General features: G+C 52.9%; 1 protein-coding gene across 1 annotated transcript in view; it reads right to left on the bottom strand.

Annotated features, from left to right (window-relative positions):
* The window catches only part of LOC135551175 (alpha-ketoglutarate-dependent dioxygenase FTO-like), a 189,983-nt gene that overhangs the window by 162,300 nt on the left and 15,513 nt on the right, over positions 1-12,170 (bottom strand). The window contains exon 2 of the mRNA XM_064982540.1: positions 4,252-4,329. Within this exon, the coding sequence (XP_064838612.1) occupies positions 4,252-4,329 (78 nt within the window). The remainder of the gene's footprint in view (positions 1-4,251; positions 4,330-12,170) is intronic.

Below are 12,170 nucleotides of genomic sequence, written 5' to 3'. Positions count from 1 at the left end.
TGACAGAAGGTCTGGAATAGTACCAGTGGGATGACAGAAGGTCTGGACTAGTACTAATGGCATTGGGATGACAGAAGGTCTGGACTAGTACCAATGGCAGTGGGATGACAGAAGGTCTGGAATAGTACCAATGGCAGTGGGATGACAGAAGGTATGGACTAGTACCAATGGCAGTGGGATGACAGAAGGTCTGGACTAGTACCGATGGCAGTGGGATGACAGAAGGTCTGGACTAGTACCGATGGCAGTGGGATGACAGAAGGTCTGGACTAGTACCAATGGCAGAGGGAAGACAGAAGGTCTGGACTAGTACCAATGGCAGTGGGATGACAGAAGGTCTGGACTAGTACCAATGGCAGTGGGAAGACAGAAGGTCTGGACTAGTACCAATGGCAGTGGGATGACAGAAGGTCTGGACTAGTACCAATGGCAGTGGGAAGACAGAAGGTCTGGACTAGTACCAATGGCAGTGGGATGACAGAAGGTCTGGACTAGTACCAATGGCAGTGGGATGACAGAAGGTCTGGACTAGTACCAATGGCAGTGGGAAGACAGAAGGTCTGGACTAGTACCAATGGCAGTGGGATGACAGAAGGTCTGGACTAGTACCAATGGCAGTGGGATGACAAAAGGTCTGGACTAGTACCAATGGCAGTGGGAAGACAGAAGGTCTGGAATAGTACCAATGGGATGACAGAAGGTCTGGAATCGTACCAATGGCAGTGGGATGGCAGAAGGTCTGGACTAGTACCAATGGCAGTGGGATGACAGAAGGTCTGGACTAGTACCAATGGCAGTGGGATGACAGAAGGTCTGGACTAGTACCAATGGCAGTGGGATGACAGAAGGTCTGGACTAGTACCAATGGCAGTGGGATGACAGAAGGTCTGGACTAGTACCAATGGCAATGGGATGACAGAAGGTCTGGACTAGTACCAATGGCAGTGGGATGACAGAAGGTCTGGACTAGTACCAATGGCAGTGGGATGACAGAAGGTCTGGAATAGTACCAGTGGGATGACAGAAGGTCTGGACTAGTACTAATGGCATTGGGATGACAGAAGGTCTGGACTAGTACCAATGGCAGTGGGATGACAGAAGGTCTGGAATAGTACCAATGGCAGTGGGATGACAGAAGGTATGGACTAGTACCAATGGCAGTGGGATGACAGAAGGTCTGGACTAGTACCGATGGCAGTGGGATGACAGAAGGTCTGGACTAGTACCGATGGCAGTGGGATGACAGAAGGTCTGGACTAGTACCGATGGCAGTGGGATGACAGAAGGTCTGGACTAGTACCGATGGCAGTGGGATGACAGAAGGTCTGGACTAGTACCGATGGCAGTGGGATGACAGAAGGTCTGGACTAGTACCGATGGCAGTGGGATGACAGAAGGTCTGGACTAGTACCAATGGCAGTGGGATGACAGAAGGTCTGGACTAGTACCAATGGCAGTGGGATGACAGAAGGTCTGGACTAGTACCAATGGCAGTGGGATGGCAGAAGGTCTGGACTAGTACCAATGGCAGTGGGAAGACAGAAGGTCTGGACTAGTACCAATGGCAGTGGGAAGACAGAAGGTCTGGACTAGTACCAATGGCAGTGGGATGACAGTAGGTCTGGACTAGTACCAATGGCAGTGGGAAGACAGAAGGTCTGGAATAGTACCAATGGGATGACAGAAGGTCTGGAATAGTACCAATGGCAGTGGGATGGCAGAAGGTCTGGACTAGTACCAATGGCAGTGGGATGACAGAAGGTCTGGACTAGTACCAATGGCAGTGGGAAGAAAGAAGGTCTGGACTAGTACCAATGGCAGTGGGATGACAGAAGGTCTGGACTAGTACCAATGGCAGTGGGAAGACAGAAGGTCTGGAATAGTACCAATGGCAGTGGGATGACAGAAGGTCTGGACTAGTACCAATGGCAGTGGGAAGACAGAAGGTCTGGACTAGTACCAATGGCAGTGGGATGACAGAAGGTCTGGACTAGTACCAATGGCAGTGGGATGACAGAAGGTCTGGACTAGTACCAAAGGCAGTGGGAAGACAGAAGGTCTGGAATAGTACCAATGGGATGACAGAAGGTCTGGAATCGTACCAATGGCAGTGGGATGGCAGAAGGTCTGGACTAGTACCATTGGCAGTGGGATGACAGAAGGTCTGGACTAGTACCAATGGCAGTGGGATGACAGAAGGTATGGACTAGTACCGATGGCAGTGGGATGACAGAAGGTCTGGACTAGTACCAATGGCAGTGGGAAGACAGAAGGTCTGGACTAGTACCAATGGCAGTGGGATGACAGAAGGTCTGGACTAGTACCAATGGGATGACAGAAGGTCTGGACTCGTACCAATGGCAGTGGGATGACAGAAGGTCTGGACTAGTACCAATGGCAGTGGGATGACAGAAGGTCTGGACTAGTACCAATGGCAGTGGGATGACAGAAGGTCTGGACTAGTACCAATGGCAGTGGGATGACAGAAGGTCTGGACTAGTACCAATGGCAGTGGGATGACAGAAGGTCTGGACTAGTACCAATGGCAGTGGGATGACAGAAGGTCTGGACTAGTACCAATGGCAGTGGGATGACAGAAGTTCTGGACTAGTACCAATGGCAGTGGGATGACAGAAGGTCTGGACTAGTACCAATGGCAGTGGGAAGACAGAAGGTCTGGACTAGTACCAATGGGATGACAGAAGGTCTGGACTAGTACCAATGGCAGTGGGATGACAGAAGGTCTGGACTAGTACCAATGGCAGTGGGATGACAGAAGGTCTGGGCTCGTACCAATGGCAGTGGGATGAAGGTCTGGACTAGTACCATTGGCAGTGGGATGACAGAAGGTCTGGACTAGTACCAATGGCAGTGGGATGACAGAAGGTCTGGACTAGTACCGATGGCAGTGGGATGACAGAAGGTCTGGACTAGTACCAATGGCAGTGGGATGACAGAAGGTCTGGACTAGTACAAATGGCAGTGGGATGACAGAAGGTCTGGACTAGTACCAATGGCAGTGGGATGACAGAAGGTCTGGACTAGTACCAATGGCAGTGGGATGACAGAAGGTCTGGACTTGTACCAATGGCAGTGGGATGACAGAAGGTCTGGACTAGTACCAATGGCAGTGGGATGACAGAAGGTCTGGACTAGTACCAATGGCAGTGGGATGACAGAAGGTCTGGACTAGTACCAATGGCAGTGGGATGACAGAAGGTCTGGACTAGTACCAATGGCAGTGGGATGACAGAAGGTCTGGACTAGTACCAATGGCAGTGGGATGACAGAAGTTCTGGACTAGTACCAATGGCAGTGGGATGACAGAAGGTCTGGACTAGTACCAATGGCAGTGGGATGACAGAAGGTCTGGACTAGTACCAATGGCAGTGGGAAGACAGAAGGTCTGGACTAGTACCAATGGGATGACAGAAGGTCTGGACTAGTACCAATGGCAGTGGGATGACAGAAGGTCTGGACTAGTACCAATGGCAGTGGGATGACAGAAGGTCTGGACTCGTACCAATGGCAGTGGGATGACAGAAGGTCTGGACTAGTACCATTGGCAGTGGGATGACAGAAGGTCTGGACTAGTACCAATGGCAGTGGGATGACAGAAGGTCTGGACTAGTACCGATGGCAGTGGGATGACAGAAGGTCTGGACTAGTACCAATGGCAGTGGGATGACAGAAGGTCTGGACTAGTACCAATGGCAGTGGGATGACAGAAGGTCTGGACTAGTACCAATGGCAGTGGGATGACAGAAGGTCTGGACTAGTACCAATGGCAGTGGGATGACAGAAGTTCTGGACTAGTACCAATGGCAGTGGGATGACAGAAGGTCTGGACTAGTACCAATGGCAGTGGGATGACAGAAGGTCTGGACTAGTACCAATGGCAGTGGGAAGACAGAAGGTCTGGACTAGTACCAATGGGATGACAGAAGGTCTGGACTAGTACCAATGGCAGTGGGATGACAGAAGGTCTGGACTAGTACCAATGGCAGTGGGATGACAGAAGGTCTGGACTCGTACCAATGGCAGTGGGATGACAGAAGGTCTGGACTAGTACCATTGGCAGTGGGATGACAGAGGTCTGGACTAGTACCAATGGCAGTGGGATGACAGAAGGTCTGGACTAGTACCGATGGCAGTGGGATGACAGAAGGTCTGGACTAGTACCAATGGCAGTGGGATGACAGAAGGTCAACAGTGGTCTGGACTCTGGACCAGCCTGACTGTCTGACTCACCAGCTGTTGGAAGCCATGGTCTGAGGGCCCGAGGTAGGGGATGCGCTGGTCTCCTAGCTCCTGTAGCAGCCTGCGTCTCTGGAGAAGAGGAGACCAGACACAGGTCAGTACACAAAGGTCAGCAAAGATGCACACGTCATGATGAATTTACATCATGTACGATAGAAGAGAAGAGATGAATCCAGGGTTTTGGGAGTTGACGAATGCATTAGCCTACATTTAAACTAAACTGTGAAGCATCAGCATCCCATTTAATTCAACCTCCCCAGATGATATCCCATAGTCCCCTAGCTTCATTGTCGTCTCACATTTTTATGATTTCTGGGTTCTGCAGTGGGGTTCCTCACAACCTTATAAAGAATGCCCTGCTGCGTTCTGCGTACTGGCTCCCTCCTATAAAGACCCAACCTGGTGGAAGGATCAAAGCCCTTTCATTGGCTCACATTCCATTCCGACCTGTAAATCCAATAGCAACCAGCGTAAAACTGCGATACCCAAATAAATTTCAAGTGCCGAACCCTCCCCTCCCCTCCTTCCCTCCCTCCATCCATCTCTCCCGTCTGCGTCCCTCCGTCCTTTATTCTCTCCCCACAGCCCCACAGGTGCACACACCCCACACCCCACACCCCTGTCAGCCACTGGCTGGCTGAGAGCCGGCGGGCGAGAGTGCCATGTCAGTGACCCGCTCCTGCCTTTAAACCTTTAAATGTGCTGTGGACACCGGTGTGAACGCTTTGCCCCACCCCTTGCCGCACAGCTTCCCCGCATCAGCAGTGAGCAAGCTCAGAGCAGAGTGTAGGCTGTGAGGTTTAAGGACAGCAGGCCTCGTATATATTCCCAGACATTTACTACATGCGTTTCACATTTCTGCCGGCCTAATAATGCCAGAGACCTCATGCGGGACGCGGGGGAATGCGAGTCCCGACTGACAAAATATGTCCTGACTTTTAGAGTGAAATAAAATGTCCTGTTAAGAACATTAAAGTGTATGTTTAAAAAGGTTGTGTCCTGAATGACTCAAAAGAGGACTGGATCAAAAAGTGGACAAACAGAAAAGGTATGTGCATGAATACAGTGGAAAAGGTGAAATCTCAGTATGGGAGACGGAGAACCTATTAGCTTTATGTTGTTAGTAGATTTCCCTTCAGGGGGCTACAGCTTTATCTGCAGACTAAACAACACCAACACCATCAACTACAACACCACCAACACCACCCCCACCATCAACTACAACACCACCAAACACCAACAACACCAACAACGACAAAACCACCGACTACACCAATAACACCACCACCACCATCAACTACAACACCACCAACTACACCAATAACACCACCACCACAATTAACTACAACACCACCAACTACACCAATAACACCACCGACAACAACAACACCACCAATAACACCACCACCATCAACTACAACGCCACCAACACCACCACCACCAATAACACCACCAATAACACAACCAACACAAACAGGATGCACATGGGATTCAGACAGGCCGGCACTCTAAGTTATTCTATTTAGAGTGGAACAAACAAAAGGAGAGGAAAACTGGTCCACAGACAGAGTGAATCTACAACACAAAACAACATACACTATTCATGGCCAGTCTGTGTTCAAAGGGCCAGGAAGAAGAGCAGAGGATGAAAACTGACACACATTCATTGGTGTCAAAACGCTGCAGAAGCTTCAGGATGTTAAACCTGCGCGCACGTGCGTGTGTGTGTGTGTGTGTGTGTGTGTGTGTGTGTGTGTGTGTGTGTGTGTGTGTGTGTGTGTGTGTGTGTCCAGTGTGGGGGTGTTTTTGTGTGATGTGTGAGCATGAGCATGAGTAAGGAGGCAGTATGGTGTGTTTCCTGTGTGTGTAACCAGTGTGTGTTGTTCCTGTATGTATGTGTGTACAAGGCTGGTTGGTAGGCCGTTGCCAACTTGACCTTAAGAGCACATTGCCCAGTGTGATGAGCATGCAGGCAAACACACACACACACACACACACAACTGGGCTGGATAGCACACTGCCTCAGCTCCAATCGCACACAACCGGGCTGTCACGCACATGTCGAATACATCAAGCCACTCAGAAATTCCACAGGAAAAAAAGACAACCCTAGCCCTCTGTAGCAGATGGGCTCTCATTTCCTCCTCTCTTCTCGTCTCTCCTCTGCTCTCATCTCCTCTCCTCCCATCTCCCTGTATATCAGAGCAGGCTCTCTGTCAGTTAGAGACGCTGCTTTTCCACCCAGCATAAGAAACCAGATTACCAATCCCATAAAAACAATGACATGGATGATTTACTGTAACCAGTTGTCTGTTCTGAGTGATATATCTGATGCTGCTCCTAATCTCTCTCTGTTGACGGGATTAAAATCCCCTTGGCCAGACTGTTTATCACATAAATAGGGGGTCTGTTCTCTCAGATCTGGACATGAGAGGGAAATCAAACGGCTGGTAATTTTGAGTTTTGACACTTTAATGAGTAGATTAATGTCCAGTGCTTAGATCATTATGGCTCAAAATAACTAAGAAAATAACATGCCTACATTACAATTGCTGGTGGCAGTGGAGAAGAGCTCGTTTCCTCTGAGAGGGTGGTTTGTCTGAGGACTACCCCCATGGGTCCAGCATAACCCTGAGGAACCCTGGGTCCCAATGGACTGGTTTTGACTCGGTTTGCCATGCTGTAACAATCAGAACCAAAGTCAGGGTGTAGGTGGAACCAGACCTCTAACCAGTAGATGGCGTTCTACTGAGAGCCCTGGGGAGTTTAAACCTTGACAGCCAACCCCAGCCCCCTCTCATCCCCACAATGACGCATTGAGAGTTAGCTGCCTAATCGAGCTCTTTGTTTAGGAAGCAAACAATTGGTACTTGTGTGACACCGATTTCAGAAAATGGTCTCCTCCTGCAAAAGTGACGGTGAATCAGGTATTTTGCCAAGTCTCCTGTAGAACATCAGCCTCAAACAGGGAGACAGGCGAAAACATCAAATGCGCTACCGCCCCGTTTTCATTTTGCATGCTGTCGCAGAATGTGGGGAGTGGGTGTGGGGCGGCCAGTGGAAAGGAGGATGGCAGGAAGGCCAGGGAGTGCCCACTTTGGACCGGGGGAAGCGAGGGGTGAAGAGAGAGACCAAACGGACGAGGCAACAAGGCTGCTGTGAGGAGTAAGGAGCGGGTAGCCCCCGGACCTCCACCCCTCAGGTCCTCCATGCCCAAGCCCCCTGGACCTCCACTCCCCAGCCCCTCCACGCCCCAGTCCCCAGGACCTCCATCCCCCAGGACCTCCACCCCCTAGCCCCCAGGACCTCCACCCCCTAGCCCCCAGGCCCTCCACGCTCCAGCCCCCAGGACCTCCACCCCCCAGGCCCTCCACGCCCCAGCCCCCAGGACCTCCACCCCCCAGGCCCTCCACGCTCCAGCCCCCTGGACCTCCACCCCCCAGGACCTCCACTCCCCAGCCGCTCCACGCCCCAGTCCCCAGGACCTCCATCCCCCAGGACCTCCACCCCCTAGCCCCCAGGCCCTCCACGCTCCAGCCCCTGGACCTCCACCCCCAGGACCTCCACTCCCCAGCCCCTCCACGCCCCAGTCCCCAGGACCTCCATCCCCCAGGACCTCCACCCCCTAGCCCCCAGGCCCTCCACGCTCCAGCCCCCAGGACCTCCACCCCCCAGGCCCTCCACGCCCCAGCCCCCAGGACCTCCACTCCCCAGCGCCCAGGACCTCCACCCCCTAGCCCCCAGGCCCTCCACGCTCCAGCCCCCAGGACCTCCACCCCCCAGGCCCTCCACACCCCAGCCCCCAGGACCTCCACCCCCAGGCCCTCCACGCTCCAGCCCCTGGACCTCCACCCCCAGGACCTCCACTCCCCAGCCCCTCCACGCCCCAGTCCCCAGGACCTCCATCCCCCAGGACCTCCACCCCCTAGCCCCCAGGCCCTCCACACTCCAGCCCCCAGGACCTCCACCCCCAGGCCCTCCACGCCCCAGCCCCCAGGACCTCCACTCCCCAGCGCCCAGGACCTCCACCCCTAGCCCCCAGGCCCTCCACGCTCCAGCCCCCAGGACCTCCACCCCCAGGCCCTCCACGCCCCAGCCCCCAGGACCTCCACCCCCCAGGCCCTCCACGCTCCAGCCCCCTGGACCTCCACCCCCCAGGACCTCCACTCCCCAGCCCCTCCACGCCCCAGTCCCCAGGACCTCCATCCCCCAGGACCTCCACCCCTAGCCCCCAGGCCCTCCACGCTCCAGCCCCCTGGACCTCCACCCCCCAGGACCTCCACTCCCCAGCCCCTCCACGCCCCAGTCCCCAGGACCTCCATCCCCCAGGACCTCCACCCCCTAGCCCCCAGGCCCTCCACGCTCCAGCCCCCTGGACCTCCACCCCCCAGGACCTCCACTCCCCAGCCCCTCCACGCCCCAGTCCCCAGGACCTCCATCCCCCAGGACCTCCACCCCCAGGACCTCCAGCCCCCAGGACCTCCACCCCCAGGACCTCCACCCCCAGGACCTCCAGCCCCCAGGACCTCCACCCCCCAGGACCTCCAGCCCCCAGGACCTCCACGCCCCAGTCCCCAGGACCTCCATCCCCCAGGACCTCCACCCCCTAGCCCCCAGGCCCTCCACGCTCCAGCCCCCAGGACCTCCACCCCCAGGCCCTCCACGCCCCAGCCCCCAGGACCTCCACTCCCCAGCGCCCAGGACCTCCACTCCCCAGCCCCCAGGCCCTCCACGCCCCATCCCATCCCGCAGGCCCCTGGACTCCCGCCGCCTCACCCTGCCTAGGTGACTAACAGCACGTAGCTACCTCATACACAGAGCATGTCTCTGACTGCCACGAACCACGGTGAGATCACACAGCACCTAGGTTCCATCACACACACTTCCTTGCACACGGACACTGTCCCTCCCTCCCCCCTGGGCTACATGGTTGTTTTAACTGACATTTAGGCCCCGGGACATAATAAGCACTATCCATTCAAAGAAAAGCAAAACTTTAACTGCCTTTTGACATTTTGTTTCCGACAAATCGTGGCATAATGCATTCTCAGAACCCCACACACTGGTCAGCGATCACTGTAATGGTTATGGATGGGAGGTAAGTGATAAGTGACTGAACAGTGTAATAAATGGTTAACTGATTGAACCATCTGTAGAGTGACCTGAGAACCAGGCCCCACAGGGCAGTAATAATGTGTAACCCCACACCCACACACTGGACCAGGAGGTGGGGATGCATATTCATTTGTCTGGTTGGAGGACTAGCTGGTTACATCCTGATCTGATCAGGTGGTCACTGCTCATGTACTAAATAGTAGGTGTCAAATATAGTTTTTCTATTGAATATGTCAAAAGGTATTGCAATAGTACACAGCTCCAGTAGAACATGATGAGCCTCGATGCTCCTCCTGCCTGAGAGGAAAAGCTGATCACCAACATGTATCTTCATCTGTGTCCTCCCTCAGCAGCTCAACTCAGTAGTCTCTATCTCTAACACACACACACACACACACACACACACACACACACACACACACACACACACACACACACACACACACACACACACACACACACACACACACACACACACACACACACACACACACACACACACACACACACACACACACACACACACACACACACAGCAGGCTCTTCCTGCCCTGAGTAGATATTTTCAGTAGAGATCCATTCAGGTTGGTGATGAAAAATGGCCAACTAGCCCTCTTTGACACTCTCCTCACTAATTGTTGTTTGGGCTGAAGGGGGACATTGTTCACTTCACTTAGCGGCAGGTCAGAGGGGTTGGAATCATTCATGTTAAAATGTGTCCATCCATCTATCTGAACACACCGTGGCCAGGTCATTTAAAGGGCCGGTGTGATGCTGCATGGAGCTGGGCCCGGGTAGACCTTTCACACCCTGTTTAGAACATGGATCTAATAACATTACCAGCACCACAGGCAGGGTGATCACCAAGGATCATTATTTAAACACACACACATACACACACTACAGGCCCACACACACAAACACACACACACACTACAGGCCCACACACACAAACACACACTACAGGCCCACACACACAAACACACAGAAACACACACACACACACACACTAAGCACATACTACTACAGACAATCATACTGGTTGATGTTCAGAAATGTATACACACCCACAATGACAAGTACTTTATGGAAGACAGTCAAGTAGTTTAAACAGCCATTCAATTAGCCCTCTGTGTTCTCTGTGTCTTTCTCTCACAGTGTTAAACCCAATCCGTGACACAGCCACGGGCAGGTGTAACCCTGTCAGGCGTTAGGAGAAAGCAAAAGAGAGAAAGAAAGAGAGAAAGATGAATCAGCCCAAAGTATTTACACATACACCTGGGGTAAGCCTAGACACTGACATCTTGGCACATACAAGGCCTGTCCATTTAAGTGCTTTTCAATGTGTCCATGGTGTCAACATCTATTTCACACTCATCTACACCTAGAAGGAGAAAAAGATGTTTCCATGACCTTTACCCAAGGTGTCAAATTTGAAGAGGAGAGAGGGTGAGGAGAGTGAGGAGAGAGAGAGAGAGAGGAGAGCAGAGCAGAACAGATATTTAAGAGGTATGCCCTACCTTACATAAGCAGAAAAGTAAAGGGTGTTCGCCACTTTGGCTTTAATTGTTATTTTGTGGGCAGGCCATAACACTTCCATTACGATTATGTCGATAGAGAAAGCTTTTTAGTTTTCACCTACAAATGACAACATGGTTTCATGAGGTCAGCTGTTTTCCAGGCAGAATGGACCATTTTAACACTGACACACATTCCCAAGGTATTCAGATTCAGACACAGGCCAGTTTGTTGGAGGAGAGGTGAGGGAACGAGGGGGGTGGGGGGGGGGTGAGGGACGAAGGGAGGGGAAGGAGAGCATTGATTGAAAGACTGTGATTAGCAGTTTTCAGCAGGGTGCGCTGGGGCCATCAAGTTGTTCTGACAGCCTTGTCGCGTCCTGAGGTGCAGTCAAGGAGAAGTCAGTGCTTTAGAGATGTCTCTCTCTCCCTCTCTTTCTTTCCTCCCTCTCTAGCTAGCCAGCCACACTTCTCTGCCCCGCCACAAAATCAATATGGCTCTGTAAAGTGCAGGCGGCCCGGGGGAGACTGAGGGCTAGAAGTGGGGCCAGGGTGTCCTCCAGGCCTGTCCCACGGGCCGTGTCAAGGACAGACCCGAGCCAGGATACCGGAGGCTGAGGCTGGGGTCTGCCGTGCCCCCCTCTGCCCCCTCCCCTGTGTCCGCTGACGCGCCTGGAGGACAGGATCAATAAGCAGGTGGAGCGTTAAATACTCTGCCCCAGAGGGTGTCCCGCTGCTCGGGCCCAGCCAGCCAAGACTCAGCCTCCTGCTCCCTCCTCCTGGAGGACGGACGGTCGGCCTGGTCTGGTCACACCTGAATTGGATGTTTTGTTCTCAGACTGAGAGACAGAGACTGGAGATCTCTGACAATAAACAGTTCAATAACAGTTAGAGAAACATCTCTGCTGTGGAAGGAAGCAGCGTGGCCCACTGGTCACACAATGTAGCTCCTTAACAGGACACAGGTCAACAGAAGTCAGCCACGGGGCATGGGCCTGCTCAGGGAATTGGTCAGTAAGCTACCTGAACACTCTCCTACAGTTAAGACAATACAATGTGTTCATAGCCTTATTATGGACAATATCTAAACCATAATAGAGCAAATAGCAAGACTACTTATTCTACCTCGCTGTCAATAATTGTCCTAATTCTGATACAGTGAGCGAAACAGATGGGTGATGTTGAGAGGATTTCAGTCATTCCGAGTGTCTGTGTGTGTGAGTGACTGATCACAGTGGAAGTGGCTTGTGTTGCTAATCCAGAAACCAGTGTACGACA

This window comes from Oncorhynchus masou, chromosome 1, assembly GCF_036934945.1.
Source record: "Oncorhynchus masou masou isolate Uvic2021 chromosome 1, UVic_Omas_1.1, whole genome shotgun sequence".
Classification (NCBI taxonomy): Eukaryota; Metazoa; Chordata; class Actinopteri; order Salmoniformes; family Salmonidae; genus Oncorhynchus; species Oncorhynchus masou.
The sequence above is the reverse complement of the archived record's forward strand: the minus strand, read 5'-3'. Positions and strand labels throughout refer to the sequence as shown.